The 22685-nt window shown below is 43.5% G+C and overlaps 1 protein-coding gene across 17 annotated transcripts in view; it reads right to left on the bottom strand.

The window, feature by feature from the left end:
- The window catches only part of KALRN (kalirin RhoGEF kinase), a 656868-nt gene that overhangs the window by 59026 nt on the left and 575157 nt on the right, over window positions 1-22685 (bottom strand). For 13 of the 17 annotated variants that reach the window (XM_059391095.1, XM_059391094.1, XM_059391100.1 and 10 more), the window contains 2 exons: window positions 15674-15957; window positions 14177-14281 (listed from right to left, as the gene is read on the bottom strand). In XM_059391095.1, the coding sequence (XP_059247078.1) occupies window positions 14177-14281; window positions 15674-15957 (389 nt within the window). The remainder of the gene's footprint in view (window positions 1-14176; window positions 14282-15673; window positions 15958-22685) is intronic. The other 4 variants (XM_059391096.1, XM_059391113.1, XM_059391116.1 and 1 more) reach the window with 1 other exon arrangement.

Raw genomic sequence — 22685 nt, 5'->3', positions numbered from 1 at the left:
AGTCCCACATCGGGCTCTCTGCTCAACGGGGAGCCTGCTTCCCTTCCTCCCTCTCTCTCTCTCTCTCTCTCTCTCTGTGTCAAATAAATAAATAAATCTTAAAAAAAAAAAAAGATAATCATTGAGATTCTATACTGATGAAGCAGTTAAAAAAGATCAGTTGTGAGACCATCAAATGCCAATTGATAAGGGGAAGGTAGTGACAGGAGAGCTAGTTGGACCAATGCCTGTTTGTTAAATCAGCTACCCCCCCCCCCACCCCCAAATCCCAATGAGATGTAGACCGGAAGAGATCAATAGATTTAGCCTTTCGTAAAAATATCTTTCCTAAGGTTATTTGCCAAAGTTTTCTTTCACTTATGAATCCCTTTAATTTCCTTTAATTAAGGTGCTATAGGATTGAGAAACAAGGTAAAGATATTAATACAGTACTCTAGAAAGACTTAAGAGCAAAGGTTTCTAACGCCAGATCTGCTAGCCATTGGATGATCTTAAGTGAGACAGCTGCAATTATTCCATGTGGGCTTCATTTTTTTTTTTTTTTCAGTTTTCACATCAGATCTCTCCTTTCTACAGATTTCTAAGGAATTGACAGAGACAATAGTTGTATAACCCCTTGGAAAATTAAAAATATTCTACAATGATGAATTCTCCCTCCCAACCCCCAGAGCTGTTAACAAGAAGGATATTAAAAAATGGGGCCATTAGCTTAGCATTTTCACAGGTGTCCTTGAAGAAAGATCAAACAGCAACACTTAGAATTTCATTATGGAACTTGGCAGAAGCAATGCGGATAAACAGTAAGCCTGGAGATCAAGGTCAAGGTGAGCGACTCTAAAACAAATATGGGTGTCTAACCCAAACTACCCACACAAGAGGCCTATTTACAACAGCCTCTGCGGCTCAAAGGAAAAGCTTCACTTTGGAAGTCTTTGAAAACATCAGCCTTAAGGTTAAAGTCACAAAGATAAAAAAATCTCCAAAAAAGGTGGGAGAAACAACAGGCTTCAGCATGGTGTTAAACAGCGTGCACTTGGAGTATATGTCTAAATTCTCATAGCTGCCGTAATTCAAGCTAGGATAAATACAAGTAGGAACAGTCCAGAGGAATGAAACAAAAAGTAAATGAGGTACCCAATGGGTCATTCATTATATAACAGGTGGTGGATATTAAGACTTAAAGCAGAGGGGCCTTTGAGTGTGTAATTCAGTTAAGCATCTGATTCTTGGCTTTGGCTTAGGTCATGATCTCAGGGACGTGAGATCACGCCCCACGTTGGGCTCCATGCTCAGCAGGGAGTGTGCTTGAGATTCTCTCTCTCCCTCTCTCTATGTCCCTCCCCTACTCTCTTTCTTTCTCTCTCTACAATAAATGAATAAGGGGAGGGTCTGGGTGGCTCAGTTGGTTAAGTGTCTGTCTTCAGGTCAGGTCATGATCCCAGAGTCCTGGGATAGAGCTCTACGTTGGGCTCCTTGCTCAGCGAGGAGTCTGCTTCTCGCTCTCTCTCGGCCATCCCCCCTGCTTGTGCTCTCTCTCTCTTTGATATAAATAAATAAAATCTTTTTAAAAATATTTAAAAAATATTTTTAAAAAGTCTTAAATCCAAAAAATTTAAAGTTGAGAAATGATATCAACCTTCTTTTCCCCTGCTTTACCTCCAAATCAACAAAAGGTACCAAGGGCCAAGCATGAATTTGTTACCAACACCAGAAACTAGAATTAAGAAGATAGCATCTTATAGGGTGGCTGGGTGATGGACATTGGCAAGGGGGGCGGTTTATGTGCTATGGTGAGTGCTGTGAATTGTGTAAGACTGATGATTCACAGAGCTGTACCCCTGAAACAAATAATACAGTATATGTTAGTAAAAAAATTAAAACAAAATTTAAGTAAAGATAGCATTTTCAAGCTCAAGAGTGAGAATTTCTTTTAAGTTGTCATGAAGTTATTTTACAGGATAAGTAATCAACTGTGGAAGTTGTTATCCTGAGAAACAGCATAGACTAAAAATATAGAAAGGTCAAGGAGAGTTTAGCTAAATTTATAGATTCAGGATCTCTAACCAGTTATTAAGGAAATGAGAGTGTCTGGTGCTGGGGTCTGAGAAGCCAGTGGACAGGCAGGCTCTTCAAGACATGTGACCTGTTCCCTGGTGCCATGGCCAGAGACAGGCTCCCAGGCAAATGGACCCAGCTGCTAACTGATTTGATTACATGACTTTTACTTCCCTTCCTCCTTGTCCTGTTGTCCTATTACAGCCTTTGTTCTACAGCCTGATGGCTGGCAGGATGCTGACTGCAAGGCCTGGGCAAACAGGCTTCCATCTCTGCCTACAAGGCTCTCCTGTGGAACATCCAGCTTGGCATGGTCCTTTTTCAACCTTCTAGAATGAAGGGCCTCTGAGGAGCTGAAATGTCATGCAGGGAACTATGTTCCCTATCTTCCTGTCTGACCTGTTGAATGAGCAAAAAAGCCCAAAAAGACTCTCTGCAAAGGGGTGAGTAGGGCAAAGGCGGCAAGAGAGGAGGAAGAGAGAAATAAAGGGTCTGGGTAAGCTGTAGTCTGGGTAATGGGCCTCCTAATGGCCTTGGCTATCAATGCTTATAACTCAAATGCCATTCCTTCTGATGGCAGGCTTCCAGGGCTAGAGGGGGGATCCTGGGTCCCAGCCGTGGGCAACTGGGGGCAAGCTGCCACTGTCTGTGCTGCCTCTGCTGGGAGGCAGGCAGCAGGGGCTGGTTTATGGGTAGTGGGAGCTTCTGCCCTGCCCAGGGCTCAGGCCATCACAGTCTCAGCAGGCAAAGGAGAAGGTGCACGAGGAGAGGGCCACAAAGTGCCTCTAGCTGGTCCAAGGCCATGGAACAGAAATGCAAATAGGATTCAAAGCAATAGATTAATTAGGGAGGAAGTCTGTCCCCTGTTAAAAATGAACACATTCTTTCATCTGTTGATGGACATCTAGGTTCTTTCCATAGTTTGGCTATTGTGGACATTGCTGCTATAAACATTCGGGTGCACGTGCCCCTTCGGATCACTACGTTTGTATCATGCTTAGCGAAATAAGTCAAGCAGAGAAAGACAACTATCATATGATCTCCCTGATATGAGGAAGTGGAGATGCAACAGCGGGGGTTAAGGGGTTAGGAGAAGAATAAATGAAACAAGATGGGATTGGGAGGGAGACAAACCATAAGTGACTCTTAATCTCACAAAATAAACTGAGGGTTGCTGGGGGGAGGGGGGTTGGGGGAAGGGGGGTGGGGTTATGGACATTGGGGAGGATATGTGCTATGATGAGTGTTGTGAAGTGTATAAACCTGGTGATCCACATACCTGTACCCCGGGGGATAAAAATATATTATATGTTTATAAAAAATAAAAAATTATTTAAAAAAAATGAACACATTCCCTGTCTGCTGGATTATGGATAAAATGCCCTCTTTGGGACTCCTATAAGCACCCTTTACACACCCCTGCACACCAGTCATGACACAGCACTGCAACTGCTCAACGGTTTGCACTCCAGCGAATATTCATTGAGCATCTACTACATGCTAAATATTTGCCAAGCACTGCAGAAATGAAGATGAATACAATTTGGCTTCCTACCCTCCATCATCTAAGCTATCATGGGTACTGTTTTAGACAGAAGGGGTACTAAGGAGGATGAAAAAAGGAGCAAGATGCTCTCTGGGGGAGGAGGGGGTGGAGAGGGGAGGGAAAGGAAGAGGCAGTGCTTGAACTGAGTATTGAGAAAGAGGATTGCACTGGATCCTCTGATGAGAGAGCTTTCTAAGCAGGAGCAACACTCTGAGTAAAGGATCAAGCTGTGAACATACCTGGGGCAGCCTGGGAAGCTGAAAGCAGCCCACACAGGTAGAATATAAGGGAGTGAAAGTGGCAAGGGGTTGGGAAGTGGCGGCAAATGACTGTGTATTGTGTGAGTTTGGGGGAGTGAGTGAAAGAAGAGGGTAGGAGTGAGACTGACAACCCTGGAGAAGAATGCAGTGTCCCATCATAGGGAGACTTGTGTGGTGCATCAAGAAATAGAGACTTTACTTTCTAAAACCAGTGATGAAGGGTTTGAAGCAGGGAAGTGACGTGATTGGATTTAAGTTTTAGGAAGACCAGTCTTAATGTTTCCAAGAGCTTTTCATGACTTGGGAAAGTGTCTCTGATATGACAGTAAAGGAAAAAAGAATGTCATTTTTCTATACTCTCTAATTAAGTACATTATTTTTAAAAGTGCCTAGGAGAGGAGCGCCTGGGTGGCTCAGTGGGTTAAAGCCTCTGCCTTCGGCTCAGGTCATGATCCCAGGGTCCTGGGAATGAGCCCTGCATCAGGCTCTCTGCTCAGCAGAGAGCCTGATTCCCCCTCTCTCTCTGCCTACCTCTCTGCCTACTTGTGTTCACTGTCAAATAAATAAATAAAATCTTTAAAAAAAAAAGTGCCTAGGAGAAAATATATCAATATTTCAGCACTGAATGTATCTAGATGATGATATTATCAGTGATATAATTTGTGTTCCTACCCTTGTCATTGTTCCAATTTTTCTTGAATGAGCATATATTGCTTTTATTAGTAAAAAAAAAAAAAAAAACTATTAAAAAGTTTTTTTAAAAGAAAAAAGAAAAGAGAATCCATCTGGTATTCATGTAGAGAGACATCAGACCGCAGTCACAGAGGAAACGTTCAACAGTCCAGGCAGAGAGAGTTTTGAGCACTAACCCTGTGAGCTCCATTAGGGAAGGTTCTGTGCTCAGTGCCAGAGCTGGCACATGGTAGGGCTCCAAGAATTTACTGAATGTACTATGGGACTCTTGGGGAGAGGTCAAAGGTCATCTGATAGAACAACAGATAAGGGTGCTTGTCCCGCACCACACATCACACCAACCTCCTAGCTGACCCATCCTGTTCTAAAAATTTAAATAATATTCTCTGGACCAAAAGTACTAGATCAGAATCGTCTCCAGACAAATTAAGGGTGGGGATGGGGAAGAAGATAACTGTAGAGTAAAAAATGTCATGTCTGGGCAAATAACATTTCAAGTTTGCAACTTTGTCTTCAAATTTTTTTGGTGGAAATCAAAACTTTTCTACTTCACCAAGCTCAGGAACCTTTTCCATAGAGGAAGGCCAGAGGCCTTTCAGTGTCTGAAAATACACCCCTCCACCATGGGTGCAATGTGGCCATTATTTCCTCCTCTCTGGGCTCTTTGGCTAACTCTACCTTGCCACTGACCAAGCAGGCTGATTCACCTAGAGGTGAGCAAAGCACAAAGACATACAGATGCAGTGTGGCCTGAGTCATGTTTCGTGGCCCACTGGGCTGGCCTAGGGAGGTGAATGCTATCAAGCGGGAGAACCAGAGGGCAGGAAGCCTTGCTGAAGCAGGTAGACACATTCTAGGATGCCAGGTCACTGGGTAGACTGAACAAGAGCTCAATCCCAGCCAGTCCCTACTCCAAAGGTAGAGGAGAAATACCATCCCAAGCCCAGGAAACTGCTGTGACATGCCACCTGAGGGCAAGGGCTCAGATAGGAGGTATGCTTTCTGGAGGCTTGACCTTTCATCTCAGGCAGGCTGTGAAATCCTGGGGCTGTTTAGAGACACACAAGATTTTTAAAGACACAAAAGCTCTTGTTCCTTGAACTTGAGAAGTAAAACCAGATCATATAGATGGTTAAGGTATAACCCTGCCCTGTTCACCCAACTGCTCATCTACTGGCTGACACACACTGTGTCCTCATGGCCCAGGACGGGGCTATGAACGGGCTGGATCTGTTGCCTTCCCCCGACATTAACACAGATCCCGGATGAGATGGCTAAGAGCTAACATTTGTAGGGTGCTTGCTTATCATTTTACAAAGCACACTCACACCTACTCAATCATCATGGTATCTTTTTTGAGATAAGATTCAGCTGGACAGACTCATCCCTGCTGATAAAGGAGATAAAAGAGAGGCCCAAGTAGACTAAGTAACTGCCCACAGCTACACAATAAACAGCCAAGGCGGGACTACAACCCAGGTCTCTGATTCCCTGCACACCCACCACCTCACCACCCATCCTCACATCTAGGAAAAGTTTTATGAAAAATCTCACAGTGGGAGGGGGGCACCGGGGTGGCTCAGTTGTTAAGTATCTGCCTTTGGCTCAGGTCATGTTCCCAGGGTTCTGGATTCTAGCACTGCATCGGGCTCCCTGCTCAGTGGGAAGCCTGCTTCTCCCTCTCCCACTACCCCTGCTTGTGTTTCTTCTCTCACTGGGTCTCTCTCTTTCTCTCTGTGTCAAATAAATAAATAAATAAATAAAACATCTTAAAAAAAAAAATCACATAGGGAGGGGCACCTAGCTGGCTCGGTTGGTAGAGCAAGTGACTCTCCATCTCGGGGTTGTCAGTTTGAGCCCCACTTTGGGATAGAGTTTACTTAAAAAAAAAAAAAAAGAAAAAGAAAGAAAGAAAGAAGAAAAATCACACAGGGAAAGTAGGGAGAGTCCTTACACCCGGCTTGGGGTTAGAGAGACTATCTTAATACAAAATGTGGAAAAAATGTGTGAGATCTGTTTGGGGGGAGGTGGGTGGGCATCTTCTCTTAGTAAATAAAAGCAGTGATTCAAGACCAAGGCTGGCAGATAAGAAGTCAGAAGTGTCCACTGATGTCCAGAGGAACTTGTCAAAAGAGTTCCGGGGGAAGCTTCAAGGGTTTATGTCTGTATCATAGGTGAGCTGGAGAACACCCACCCTTGTTTCCTACCAGCAACTCTAAGGCAGAAGCCTTGGTGCCGTCATGACCACATGACCAAAACATACCAAGGGCAGCTCTGGGGCTCCAAGACACAAGGGATCTCCAGGCTTTTGTTGTGGAGCAGAATTTGGTGCTATCTCTTCCTACTATTTCCCAAAACGGAAAGTAGAAAGAATCTAAGCCCTAGATATAAAAGTCCAAGTATGCTAGACGCTCCTGTAAAATTTCCAGACTCTGTCGCTTGGAAAGGAACTTATTACCTCATCTCATACTGAACTAAGATAACTTCCACCCACAGGTCTATGTTTTACCCTCTGGAGTAACAAAGAGGGAGACCAACCCTTCTTTTCCATAGCAGTCCTCAATGAATTCAGGACAGCTCTCACTAGCCTTCTCTCTCCTAATTTCTCCCCTCATTTAACCCAGTACCTTCAACTTCCCTTCAAATGATGTGGACACCACATGGTACTGTTCACATCCTCTGGGGCCCTTCCACTGAGTTCAGGAACACTTCAGAATGCTGCGTTCAGAACCTGATACACGACTCACATGTATTCAAGGCAGATGTGGTCTGAAGAACTTGGAGGACAATGGGGTTGTTACTCTCCTTGACTGTACATTGTACTTTCACTAACCTAGCCTATGAACACACTGCCTATCTTGGCAGCTGTCACACTGTTGTACTCACAGTCAAATAAAAGCTCTGGAACTTTCATAGGTTCTAGGTCTTACCCTCATCTCAGCTAAAGAGCTAATGAGGAATAGGAATACAAGTTTCAGCGGTAAAAATACAACTTGGGATTCTCCAACATGCCTGGGGAAACCACCACACACTGCTGCTTCATTGCTCTCCTACAGCGGGTATATACTGGGATGGGAGGGAGGAGAAAGTAGAGGAGTGACAAAGGATCAATTTTGAGGAGAAGATTCTGAGAAACCAAGCTGCTGCTCCCTCATTCCTCTCCATGATATGGGGTTGGTGTTACTTGTTTGGCCAAAGAAATCTCTATAATTCTGGGTTCACTGCAGGTCCTCAAGGAGTAGTTATTGGTGGAGGGACAAGTTAAAGTTCTTATTGTGGAAACATACCACAGAGCAACCACTCATCTGATAGAGGTTTGTTGAGGGGCTGATCTGCTCCAATAACACCCTCCACTTCCTCTCTTTTGGGAAACTTACTCTCATTGACCTTTTTCTTTTTTTAAAGATTTATTTATGTCAAAAAGAGAGAGACAGAAAGAGAACAAGCAAGGGGAGAGGCAGAGGGGAGGGAGAGGGAGAAGGAGAAGCAGACTCCCTGCTGAGCTGGGAGCCAGATGTGGGACTCCATCCCAGAATCTGGAGATCATGACCTGAGCTGAAGGCAGACACTTAACCACTTGAGTCACCTAGGCGCCCCAACTTCTCAATATCTCCCCTTACCTGTTTAATACCAGACACACTGATCACACAACTAGAAGGGCTGTGGGGACTCCCAGAGCACTCAGGTGAGCAGTAATATCAGGATAAAAGATAATCGAAAATACACAAAAATACAGCATTTTGGAGAGAAGTGTCTACTGACATATGAGTGTAAAAGCCTCTTGTGTACTAATGGAGGAGGGGAAAATCATGTCCTAATCTTGCTGGGTAGGGAAGCTACACAGACAAAGATAAAGAAAAGATTAAGTTACTTTAACAAATAACATAACAGAACTATCTAAGAGCTGGCCCCAGCAGTGTGTGGCTTACACAGTAATTGGCATGGGACTGCAGAAGAAATCTGGCCTGGGCTGGTCAGGGAAGCCCTTTTGGGCAGATGAGATTCCATTGGGGCCCTGAAGGACTATTGTGCTTTAGATAAGCAAAAATAAGAGAGGGAATGTTCCAGAGAAGTAGGGTGGTATGAATAGAAACTTTGGGGGAGGAGAGCCAAATGCATGAGGAAAACAATTTGGTTGGAGCAGAGTTCATCAACCAGAATAAATAAGTGGTGGTAGGCTGCCTACAAAGCATTGGAATACTGGGTAAGTGTGAATTTTATCCATGGAATATTTAATCCAGTGAGTTCCAAACCTTGATCATATACCTCTATCAGGAAACCTAATTTTGGCCATACATTGCCCAAACATGTAACTTATTTATAACTTGTATTTCTGTGCTACTGTGTTATCACTATGTACATAACAAAATGTACCCCAAATCATTTTTTAAATGATGAAGAGATTCTAAAATGGTCTTCCTGCACCTCAGTGAAGAGTCTTGTGTACCTGAAGGCTCCCCACCCTGCAGACAACTGTGGAGGCAAGAGGGTCCTCAGTGACCCTCCACTGAGGAGGAAGGCAACGGCAGTGCATGCGGAAGACCTGCCAGGGGACAGAGGCCTGAGAGGGAGGCAGAGGGGGCAGGACACTACTTCAATAGTCCAGGCATGAGGTCAGGGCTCAGGCACAGGTGGTGAAGGGGACAATGTAAAGAAAAAAAACAAAGGATGATCTTTAAGGAAAAACATTGTTAGACAGTATTTGGATCATGAAGAGGGTATGTGGGTCAGCGTGAAGAAAAAAGGAGAGCGAGTGGGGGGTGGTCGGAGAGGCAAGCTTTGAAAAGCCAATGGAGTGCCCACACGAGCACTCGACTCGTACCAGTGAGACAGGGAGGGTGACCAGAGACCCGACAGCCCTCAAGAACAGTTAGATACAGTTATTGAAAACATCAGCTGCAAAATTCTTTCTTACTTAGGATGGAAAACTTAGAAGGAGAAGAAAATCACATGTTAAATTTCATCAGTATTCTCTAAGCTGGGAGATTTGAAGACGGAGTTACTATAATCAGAATTATGATTGGGCAGGGTTCCCTGCACGGCATCCAGCATTTTCCTGGACCAAGGGGAGAAGGGTTTATATGGTGCTGATTAGCAGAACTGTCCAAGAGAAGTCTGGCAGAAGCACAGACATTTATCCTAATGAAAGTTCTGAGAAAAACCAAACGAGTGACACCGATGGGATAAAGGGCAAGGAGAATGCTTTAAATTGTCATCCTGTAGGAATACATGTCAGTGTAAAAACATGGTGCAGAGGAATAACATTATCCAAAAACAAGCTCTTTCACCAGCATGGAGCCCAAACCCTAAAGCAGCCAGACCCATAATCCTTCTCTGCGGTCATCTGCTTGGCCCCCGTGACAGTCACAAGCTAGGCCAGTTTTCAGTGGCCATCAGCTTGACTGTCCCCCATGATGGGGGTAGACACCAGCTCCCCTCATCTCCTGTGGTGAAAGAGCTACACATTTTGGCCCATGCCCCTTTATAATATCTACTATCTATATTTATAGATCTAGATCTATATATATAGATAAATTTATCTATATCTATCTATATATCTATTTATAATATATATCTATATTTATAGATATAGATCTATATTTATAGATAGTAGATATTATATATATATAATACATGTATATATATATATATATATACATACACACACACTATACATACTATATACCATATATACTATCTATATAATATCTACTTTTGCCAGACTCTCAGGCTAGAATCTTGCCTGGGGTCCGCAAATAAAATTACCCAGTACTTTCAAAGACCCAAATCATGTTCTGTGTCTCAGTAGCCAAATTAGCTTCAGGGCTAACCATACACACACCAGTCACTGTCCAAATGCTGCATCCCTGAAGGTCAGTGGACTGGGCTCAGAGAGATGCTATTTTGTGTTGGATACTTTTTTCCTTTCATTAGTGACACAATCCCAAAAGGGCCATTAATTGGCCATGCCCATTCAAAAAAAAAAAAAAAAAAAAGGAACTAAAAAGACTGTGGAGCACAGGTTTTTTGGGAAACCATCCTTAGCTAGAAACAATCCTACAGGAGGAATGAGGACAGGTGCAAAGGAGGCCACGGCAGACAGATGCCAGACCCTGGGAGCCACATGGAGGTAAGACACACACAAAACTGCCTCCAGGACCCCCACTTACCAGCTTGCTTTTGACCAATTGTTCTATTGCACTGACAAGGTCTGCAGCAGAAGGTACTTCAGTGGAAGCCTGCCGGGCTGCTAGCAAAGAGGAGGACTGCAAGACATTGAGCAGCAAAGGAAAAGCAGATTAGCAAGGAATGAGGAATAGCAATTAGGAAGCAAAACAGCAAGTCCACAGCTCAAGGCAGGCAAGGGAAGCAAAGCTTTATGTTTAGAGGCAAGAAATCACAGAGCAAGACAGGAAGTGGTGTGGGTGTCAGACGGTCCTGCCTGACTCCTTGTGAGGAGTTCTGGCCAGCAGAAAAGCAGGGATGAGACTAGGCTCTCCTTAGGCAGGCCTCTGAAGGAACTGAAGGCAGGGTTTGCTGAGTTCCTGGGAGGCCAACAGGTAAGGCCTGCACCTGCTGTCAGCAACAGGGGGAGAGGGACAGATAGAACTTTGGCCACAACAGGGCTGCCCATTGCTGTTCCAGGGGTCCATAAATCTGGCCTCAAATGTGTCCAAAGGAGAGGAAGTGTCTTTGCTTTACTTAAATACAGATTTTAAACATAGATCTTCAGTGTGTATAAAGCAAAAATTTTAGGGCAGGGCACTTAAAGACCAGGAAGCTAGAAACCCCCCGCCCACTCATATGCACACACACACACACACACACACACACACCCCTCCACAAACAGCTGTTTTTGTTGCTCCCAAATTGAAACATGTGGTTATAATACATGGTTCGAGCAAGGAGTTGAGTGTCTCATGCTAGAGTCACCAGGGACTGTCCTATTCACAGTAAAAGGAGGCTCAAGCCAAGGGCCTGCCCACCATCCCTTTGTACCAGCAAGAAGCACTGACTGGTCCATGTGGCTGGATGGCCAATGGTGTGGGGAATCCTGCTCATGGAGGGACAGTGGTTTTTATCTTCCTTCTCCTACCTGAGAAGAAATTGGGGGAGAAATGGTTCACCCTGCATGCATGTATGAACTTTTCCCCCTGGCACAGCCAAGCACAGGCAACTGTGCTCCCTGGACCCCAAACACCCTGGAACTGGGTAAGTTCCTTCAGTCTTTGACACTGATCACTGCAGAGATAAAAACCTGAAAGTCCTGGCCATGCTTTGGCGTCAAGTTTGTCCCTTACATTAGGGGGAAAGTTTCAAAAAGAAGCTACTTTTTGTCTAGTTTAAGAGTTACTCTAGGTCTTTGCTTCTGAGATGGGGTAAAACAAAGTCAAATAATAATTAAGAGAGAGAGAGAAGAACACTCTTTCTCCTCTTCTGGGGAATGCAGGAAAGGAGCTTAAGCCTGTTTGGAAATCCAAGTTATCAACTTTTTGATTTAGTAATCCTACCCCTGGGAACTTATCCCAAGGACAGAAGTCAAAAGAACAAATGCTGTATGTACAAAGTGATCTGTAGCAGTGTTATCTAGGGCGGCAAAAACTGGAAACAACCCAGGATATGCCAAAACAGACTGGCCAAGCAAATTATGCTACATCGAATAAGGGAAATACTCCTATTTAATGCTGTTAAAATTGTAGTTACGAAGTTAAAATTAGTAAGATTTTAAAAAATATTAAATAAAACGTTCAACATATCAAGTATATATTAAAACTATAAAAATAAAACATACATACATATGAACAAATATTAAGAGGGGAACATGGAGAATCCAGGTGATTGTATAACATTAAATAGGTAGACTAAAAAATTCCTTACAGACTGTTGTAAAAACTTATTTTAATAAGTTCGAATCTAATTGCTAGAAGTTTTGAGGCTCCCCAAATGTTTCAGAAAAATAAACGCACAGAAATCAAACAGGCAGGGCTGAGGAGGGTGAATGTGTCTAAAAAGGGACCATTGCCATCTGTCCTCTTTCTGGCTAACAAAAAGGCCACACAAATGTCGGGGGTAAGTCCGCCTTTTCAGTTAAAGATTATCCAGAAACAACATAACATCCTCTTCCCCCAAACAAGCTGTGTCTGAGGGAATTTGAGGGGGAGGGTCCCTGACCTTTACTTATCATAGGCCAGCTGGCACCTCCTTGCCAAATGCCGTGTGGGACAGCTAATGCTGTGATAGGAGCGTCCTTCGCCCCACACACGCCGTGATCACTGTTTGTGGAACATTTTACAAGGGAAGGCCTCTGGGAACACAGCAGGTTGGCTCCCGTGCGGACCTCAGTGTGGAACGTGGGCGCTTCTGCTCCTGGGAGCCCAGGATGGGCCTCGCGCCACACTTCCGCTACTTGTCCTTCCAACAGGGGCCACCAGCGTCACCGTAGGAGGGGCCAGCATTGTGCCTGGCTCATGGCGGAGTCCCAGAGCAGGGCAACTGTCATCATCCTGTCCCTAGAGTCTCTCCCTCTTGTGTGGCACCCTGGAAGACCCCAACTAATGTCTGGGTTCGTGACCCAATACAAAGTGGAGGGAATGAGCTCCAGGATGGGGCTATAACCGGACATGCTGAAGCACGGGCAAGCCGGACTTTTTGAACTGCATCCCAGGTGCTGGTGGAAAGATCTGTTCCCAATCTCTGCTGGCCCCCCTGCCCCACAGGAAGCCGTGCCACTGCAAGGTGGTGCAGCAGGGAACACAGGGCTGTCCTCAGAGGGACAGCTGAGCCACCACCTCCACCACAAGCCACTCTGAAAAGAAACTGTAAAGGACAGTTAAAACCCACAGAGTCCAAGGGGACAGTGACAAAGAGAAGGCAGGAAAAACACACTGAGGTGAAAGCAGGGTTTGCTAGGAAAATGAGTGACGGAGTGTACAGTTAAAGCAGCCCCAAGCCTCGGCTGGTACTGAGCAGCACGTCCAAGCTGAGTCTCTAGAGCAATCAGGGTGATCGCTGGGGGCTTCGAGGCCACACAGACATCCACGCTCCAGGCACCCGGGAGCCTCCGCGTGCTCAGGAGCCAGAGATTGTACAAGACCAAGCACGCAACAGCCTGCGTTTAGTTTTCCCACCTTTGTCAGCAAACTTCCCTCCCACCTTCGCAGCATCTCCTTCCCTCCCGTGCTTGCAGAATTTGGACTTGACCAGAAGCTACTTCTATCTGGATTTTAGAGTTGAGTATAGGGAAACCGATCAGCAAAAACACAGTTCAGACATCAGGTACAACAAAGGGATCTCAGCCTGGAACTGCCCTCAGACTCCTTGTGAGACAAACAGTTCCTTTTAGGATCTGCAGTGTCCGAAGACAGAGCCATTATCCTCCATCAACAGGATGAGACACCCGTCCCACTCTGGGATTGCTGCACATGCCCCTCTGCTGCCCAGAATGGAGTCAGATCTCCAGGGCAGGGGGAGGGTAACCTACCAAATATAGACAAATCTCTATCATTACAGATTCAGAGTGAGAACAAGGGATAGAGAGTATTACTACCCCCACCATACACACAAGACAAAATCACATGTATTACACGTTGTTCTTTCAAGGGAGAAAGTAAAGGAGTCCTACCATCTCGTCCTGCGTAGGGTCATTGTCAAAGATCTTCATAGGAGGCGGGAGAGGGGTGTGTGACTCTTCGTCTGGCTCATCTTCGCCCCAACCTTTCTTGTTCTTCTAGAACAAAAGAGCAGCATTAGTCATACAGTCCTCTGTTTCATATAGTTAAAGATACCAATGGCTTAGGACTTAAGAGTTTTTTTTTTTTTAAGCAACATACAAGATAACCTCCTTCCTCAACACATCCTTATGTTTTGAGCCTCACTGTCCTCTTCTGTGGAATGGGTGCACCTTCATCTCAAAGGACAGTGAGGTTAAAATGGGGGAATACACACACACACACACACACACACACACGACAAACATCAACCTTGTTAATCAGGAAAAAGAAAAAGCTGAGAGTGGTCAGAGAGAGCCTAACTTTTTAAGCCTTTGAAGGACTATTAAGCCACAATCTGAGTATCACCGGGCTCCCCTGTCATCCTCAGAGGGAGAAATGGCAAATAGCCTAAAATTACAAACAGAGTCTGGTTACACAGCAGGAAGAATTGCTTAGCCCCACCAGCGATTAGAGCAGGTTAGTTGGCCAGGAAAAAACAAAAACAAAAACAAAAATGCTCTCATTCCCCCAACTAGAACACACCCAATGTATTTTATTTTTTTAAGATTTTATTTATTTGACAGAGAGGTCACAAGCAGGCAGAGAGAGAGGGAAACAGGCTTCCTGCTGAGCAGAGAGCCCGATGCAGGGCTCTATCCCAGGACCCTGAGATCAGGACCCCAGCCGAAGGCATAGGCTTAATCCATTGAGCCACCCAGGTGCCCCCACCCACTGTATCTTGATTACAGAATCTCAGCTTTGAAAGAGACTTCGGAGGTCACCCAGTCTGACCTCTTGGCTAATACAGGGGCCTCTCCCACTATGTGAAGTCATGTGTCATCCCTGCCCCTTCAAGCCCTGGTGTCTGTTCGCTTTCATGACCGCTTGCTCATCACTGGTTGACTTCCATTCAAGTCCCTCTTTGGGCTGCAACCTAGCCTTCTGCAAACCTCTGCCTGTTAGTCATAATTCTCCCCTCTGGAGCACCTGGAGTTGTCTATTCCCTTTTACATGTGGCATTGCTCTAGACAACTGAAAACAGTTATACTCTCCCAGCATGACCTTCTCCTTCCAAGGGAAATGGTGGACCTTCTTTCATTCTTATTCTCAACTAGCAGATTTTGATGTAGTCTTTTTAGTAGAAGCAGAGGAATAGGTGACCAAATGGCTCCCCTCGGGCCCAGGCCCCTATCTCCAAATCTGGAAAATGTGGTCTATTTGCTGGAAATTCTAGGTGCTAGTCAGTCTCCGAAATGGTCACGTGTTGGCCTGGCAAGATCTTGTTGGTACAAAACCTCAGATTCCTTGGGCTCAAGAAAACAATCTACTGGGGTCTAGAGACTGGGAAGTTTACAGAACCCGGGGAAGGAGGCCCCTCTGATAGAGGCTCCAGGGCCACGTGTACGTACCTCATCGGCACTGTCTCCCTGAGGTGTTGTCTCATCCCCAGGCTTGGGAGAGCCCAGGTCGAAGCTCTTCCGGCCATCTCGTACTTTTTTCTGCTTCTTGATGTTTCCATCTGCTTTCCCGCTGTTGAGCCGGCGCACGGGACTAGTCAGCCACTTCTTAAGGGTGTTGGTGGAACGCTTGGGCCCGGGGGAGCTGTGGATGGAGTTCAGGGAGGGCTGAGACTGGAGGTTGGCCACTGAATCAGACTTGCCTCCGTTTTCACTTGAGGAATGAGAGTATGCATCTGAGGAGAAAGAACAGACAGATACAGCCATGTCAGAAGCAGTTGGGGGACGGGTGTTGCGGCTGGGAGTAAGACAGGTCCATCACTCAGAAAGCTGGGACACAAGGCAGAATGTCAAGGCCCGTTACAGACCGTGGTCAGGGCAGCCCTCTCTAGAGTTAACAGCTGACCCTCACTGAATATTTAATGTGCAAGGCACTGCTCTGGGAGCTGTGGATATCGGAGTGAACAGAAGATAAGGACTCCTACCCTCATAGAAAAAAAAAGTCAAGATCATAAGCAAGAATTACCAACCAATAACCATGTTACAGACCATCTATTAGGTAGTATATTTTAAAGACATTTAAGACCTAGGTTTTATTTTCAAACACCTCTTATCTATCTACAGACAAAACACACACACACACACACACACACACACTCAAAGAAAAAGAGAAAAGAGCTAAAGAGCAAGACAGAGCATGCAAAACAAAGCCAAATTCACATAGTAGAATGTGATTAATTGCCATAAGGCTGGTGTGGACTCTAGGTGATAAGCTAGCAGAGTTCAGAGGGAGGTCAGATCAGTGTAGGCGGGAACTGGTCTGAAAGGGTTTAATGGAAGAGATGTGTCTGAGTAGAAGAGAAGGGGAGAAGAAATTCTAAAAGGGAGAGACAGCAGGAACCAAAGCATGAATATTGAAAAATAAGTTAACACCAGCCCATAAGGAGATCCTCTGCATGAAACAAAGGTTTGATGGAGAAAGAGAAACTGGATAGAAAGATGGGTGAGGACATTTAGTAATAAACTAGAAGTATCTGGCTTTTATTGTGAGACTATCCTGGGAAATGACACAATAAAAAGGTGGGCTTTTTTGTTGTTGTTGTTGTTGTTGATTAATCTGGTCACTATATACAGCATAGCCCTGGGAAGGTGGGGTCAGAACCAGAAGGCCACACTAGGGCAGCACACAGGGGTACAGATGAGTGAATGTGAGGCATTCCAAAGTACAAAGGGTCTGGATGACAAACTGAAGGTGAGTTACTTCTGTGTGTCTGCTGTTTCTCATTACCAAAGTGGTCTTGGAAGAATCCCTGACCAGCTCTGCCTTGACCCCTCATGGGCCCGCTGTCCCAGCACTGGTTTGAACACTATTTAAATATTTAAACCAAACATATGACTAGGTATTGAAATCAATTATTGCAGTGGTTTTTCATACCTATTCCTCTCAAAGACTGAATCACCTTTTCCTGTAATGACTTCATCCTAGACCTGGCCTGGAGGACAAAGCTGGCTTTAGAGGCCCTCTGGCCCAGACACAGCCGGAGGAGAAGAAACAAAATCCCCAAGGAAGGTAGATAAATACTTTTGCCAACAAAGAGCTGTCTCCAGCTTTTGTAAGTGGTGGATCTTGAGGGTCCCAAGCTTAGGCTCTTGACTTGTGGGGACTGACTTTGACGTTGCTAGAGTTTTATGTGTACTTTGGAAAACAATACCTCAATGTCTGCATCTAGAAGCCCCAACACTTGAGGTCCTCAAGTCCCCTGGTATAAAGGACAATTTACAGGGCTGTTCTCTGAATATTTGGGGATCCACTGACTTGGTTGGTGTCCCTTTAAGGACAACGCTATAATCTTATCTCAGGGAATTCCTTGCTGGCTGTGGTCCTGGGTATGTTGACATTATTGCTGAAGTGTTTGGTATGGGTCAGACTCCTGTTCTCAGAAGCCTGGGTGATCAGCATCTCCCTACACTGGCAGTGGAACCAGGGCCTTCCTCTTATCTTTCTGCTGATAAGCTGCAGAAGTTTTTCATTCACTAGACCCCTGGGATACCACATGGCTCTGTAAAACGGAGCCTTCAAAACGTAATTAGCATGTACTGTGTCAGCAGAACTAGAGGTCCAAGGGTATTAACTGTGCCTGGTTCTAGGCAGGGCAGGTGACTGTCCAAATTCTCTGTTCCATCACAAAGCATAGCCTAACTTTGAGATTCACAAATGTGAGTCTTGACTGATTGTCGTTCCCTGTGGTCATGCGGTTCTGCTTTGGGTCATTCTGTATAAATGAATGGCAAAAGTACACATCACAAAGTACAAATGAAAAATCAAGCATGTTTAAAGTTTACCTACTGGAATCAGATTTGTTGGAATCAAATCAACCATTCAATTGCAGCCCACATAAACGAGAATTCAAGTGTTGGAAGCAATCCGTAATTTGTCTAATTAGGGTCCCAAATGGAGACAGGACCGTTTTTAAATCACTTTGGTGTTTTTTGTTTGTCTCTTTCTGTTTCTATTTTCCAGTTTTGATATAATTGACATATAACACTGTATTAGTTCAAGGTGTATAACATAATGATTTGATATTTGATACATCGTGAAATGATCACTGCAGTAAGTTTAGTTAACATCACCTCACATAGTTAAATATTTTTTTCTTGAGCTGAGAAATTTACTAAATTACTTTGAGTGCATGTTTTTAAAGAATGTGGCACCATTTAGTTTAGAAAATTTGTACTTTATTGCTGCTTTAAAGAATAATTGGCATGTTATGCTCTTCCCATTTTAGGAAGATGACTGCAATTAGCTGTTCGAGGTTTTATTCTGGTACCTTTCCAGGCATAAAAGTTAAGTGACTGATTTGTAACAACTGCAACAATAAGACTGCTATCAAAGTTTTCCAAGCTGAGGTAGTTGCTATTTATTATGATATTTGTCATAGGAAATAGAAGATTAGTGTTTCAGGAAACCAAGGTTCATAGTTGGTGAATGGCAGAGAAGCAAGACTTAAAACCAGATCTCACTTCACTGTACATGTGTATGTATGTATGTATACACACACACACACACACACACGAATATATGAATATACATATATATGTATACACACACAACTATTTATTTAAAGATTTTATTTATTTGGGAGAGAGTGAGCAGAGAGAGAGAACACAAGCTAGGGGAAGGGACAGAGGGAGAATCAGACTCTCTGGTGAGCATGGAGCCTGACATGGGGCTTGATCCCATGACCCTGAGATCATTACCTGAACTGAAGGCAGATGCTTAACTGACTGAGCCACCCAGGTGCCCCATTCACAGCACATATATTAATCTTATTCCTACCTCTGCATTTATTCTATGTATTGCTTTAGCTTCTATGATTATTGTAAAAGGAGCCTCAAACTGCTAGTGTATTTAACATTTTAAATATACATTTATATATAATTTATATAAGTTATAAAATTGCAATGCTGAACACAGTCTCAGACTGATTTTACAGACAAGGCAATGAAGTTTTAAATCTGAGAAATTCATTGTTACCAGTGAGTTAGTCACAAAGCTAGGACCAGAATCCAAGCATCTCTATAGCTGCCCCAGGGCTCTGAACAAATGTTTCCTCTATAACCCTGAGGCACAGAAGCTGCACAAACAGCTAATATCTGGGTTTTTTTTTTAAAGATTTTATTTATTTGACAGAGATCACAAGTAGGCAGGGAGGCAGGCAGAGAGAGAGAGAGAGAGGAGGAAGTAGGCTCCTTGCTGAGCAGAGAGCCCGATGTGGGGCTTGATCCCAGGACTCTGGGATCAAGACCTGAGCCGAAGGCAGAGGCCTTAACCCACTGAGCCACCCAGGCACCCCTAATATCTGGTTTTAAGTCACTTGGGAAGACAAATGTGTCCCAGGGCATTGTAGGTAATCAAGTTCCCCAGATGTTCCAGTATGTTCAACTTGCTTTCTGGATCAGAAAAAAAAAAATCATATTCTGAGGCTGGTTTTACTAGGAGACACTTGGATAGAGAAAAATAGAGAAAAAAATGTAACAACCAGGTACCCACCAACTAGATGGCATAAATGTCAACTTTTGAGGGGGCATATTTGTTTTTTTTTTTTTTTTAAAGATTTTATTTATTTATTTGACAGAGAGAGATCACAAGTAGGCAGAGAGGCAGGCAGAGAGAGAGAGAGAGAGAGAGAGAGGAGGAAGCAGGCTCCCCGCTGAGCAGAGAGCCCGACGCGGGACTCGATCCCAGGACCCCGAGATCATGACCTGAGCTGAAGGCAGCGGCTTAACCCACTGAGCTACCCAGGCGCCCTTGAGGGGGCATATTTGTTTCAACTTTTGAAAAAAGATAAATAAAAGATTATTGTAGTTTTAAATTTTTTCACCCATTCACAGTTCTTTATTCCCTTTCTTTCTTTATTAATTATTAACACATATTGTATTATTGGCCTCAGGGATACAGGTCTGTACCCATTCACAATTCTATCCACCATTTTCCCTTCCCAGAGTTAATTTCTCTTCTGAAGTTGGTGTGCATCTTTCCTGTCCATGTTGTTAGCCATTTACCGTGTATGGAAATATAGTATTATTTTGTATTTTTAAAATTTTATATAAATATCATAATATAGGTATCATTTTGCAATGTGCTCATTAATTCAAAATTATCTGAGATTTATCCATGTTCAGTCATGTAGACCTAGTTCATTCATTTTAATTATTGAATGATATTCTTTCATAGGATGTATCATGGTATTTGTAACACATTTCCTAAGGATGGATATTTAGGTTGTTATACACACACACACACACACACACACACACACTTATCTGAAGCAGTCCTGACAGGTCTCTATTTGTGAGAATTCCTCTAGGGCAGGGTTTCCTAAACTACCTGTGGTCAGGGAATCAAGGACCCCTTTTTTTTATTCTCAATCTGTTTCAGATCAAAACTTTTATAAAATACAAAGTGACACTCTTAGATACAGTGGAAGTATCAAATTGCTATAAAAGCTTCTAAATGCTTATTCTCACTTCTTGTACCTGTATCTCCTTGTGGACTGGAAACAAATGGCTGACAAACCTTTACAACGTGCAGATCACACACTGAGGAGAACACACACTGCTCTAAACACTAAAGCATTCAGAGCATGTGTATCAAGGTGGACGTGCTGGGCTTTACAGACAAGACCTCACCACCTTCACCAATTACTGCTGGATTGTACTCTGAGTTACTCTCATCAACTGTGTACACAACTTCTCATCTTTTCCAATCATCAACGAAATGAAAAAGCGATCTACCAGATGGGAAAAAACTTGCAAATCATATATCTGGTAAGGGGTTAATACCCAACATATATAAAGAACTCATACAACTCAACAGCAAACAACCTGATTAGAAAAATGGGCAGAAGATCTAAATAGACCTTTTCCCAAAGAAGACATAGAGATGGTCAATGGGTACATGAAAAGATGCTCAACATTACAAATCATCAGGGAAATGCAAGTCAAAACCACAGTGAGATATCTCACATCTGTTACAATGGCATTCTCCAAAAGATAAGAGATAACGAATGTTGATGAGGATGTGGAGAAAAGGAAACCCTTATGCACCACTGGTGGGAATGCAAACTGGAGTAGATACTCTGGAAAATAGTATGAAAATTCCTCAAAAAAATTAAAAGCAGAACCTCCCTATGATCTAGCAATTTCACTTCTGGGTTTTTATCTGAAAGAAATGAAAACACCTGAAAAGATACATGGACCCTGCATTAATTGCAGCATTATTTATAATGCACAAGACAGAGGTGACTCAAGGAATGGATATGGAAATGTGGTACATGTATACACTGGAATATTATTTAGTCACAAAAAAGAAGGGAATCGTGTTATTTGTGACAACCTGGATGGACCTTGAGGGCATTATGTTAAACACAGTAAGTCAGACAAAGAAAGATAAAGAATGTATGAACTCACTTATATGTGGAATCTAGGGCGGAAAAAAACCCCACAAACTCATAGATACAGAGAACAGTTTGGTGGTTGCCAAACTTGGGCGAGGAAGGTGGGCAAAATGGGTGATGGAAGTCCAAAGATACAAACTTCCAGTTATAAAATAAATAAGTCACAGGGATGTAATGTACCATGTGATGACTACTGTGAATATTGCTGTATTATGTATTTGAAAGTTGCTAAGAGAGTAAACCTTACAAGTTCTCATCACAGGAAAGAAAAACTTCTAACTGTATGTGGTGATGGGTGCACAATAAGCAGACATTGTGATCATTTCACAATACATGCAAATACTGAATCATTATATTGTATACCTGAAACTAATATAATGTTATGTCGGTAATATTTTGATTTAAAAAAAGAAAAAATTCTTATCTTCCTGCATTCTCTGATGCTTAATTATGTACATCAGCATATAATTTTCCACTGGAAAAAGTACATGTCTCCTTCCTAACCAAAAGCACATACTTAAAGGAAATAAATTGAAATTAAAGCAGAATGTCTCAAGAAGAAGAAACAAAAAGGTAAAAACCAGTGCCTCTAGATCAGTAAGAAATGCGCCCTGTAATTGGCATCTCAGCCACAAACTGGGAAAATAGGAAATTTGTCATGGGAATCTCTGAGGTTGAAGGTCCAACTTCATAGGCTCTGAGTGGTATAGCTTACCTGGTTGTTCATGGGAGTATAAAGATACTAATGAAACCAAGAAAATGTAAATAAATAAACCAACAGACAACCAGAGCTTATCCATCAGCAGACTCACACACTATTTTTTATCCAGTTTTTATTTTCTTCAGTTCCCATGCCACCTCTCTAACCCACCTGATTTCCTCCTTAATAGCCGAGAAGCCACGCTGCTTGGCCACACAACACATTCCAAAGCTTAGTCAATGATTAGAGAGTTTTACCTCAACACCCATCTCTTCATGATATTTCGTTGATGTTGATTAAAAGGGAA

This window comes from Mustela nigripes, chromosome 2, assembly GCF_022355385.1.
Source record: "Mustela nigripes isolate SB6536 chromosome 2, MUSNIG.SB6536, whole genome shotgun sequence".
NCBI classification, from domain to species: Eukaryota; Metazoa; Chordata; class Mammalia; order Carnivora; family Mustelidae; genus Mustela; species Mustela nigripes.
Note: the sequence above shows the minus strand (reverse complement) of the source record. Positions and strands in the feature narration are given on the sequence as shown.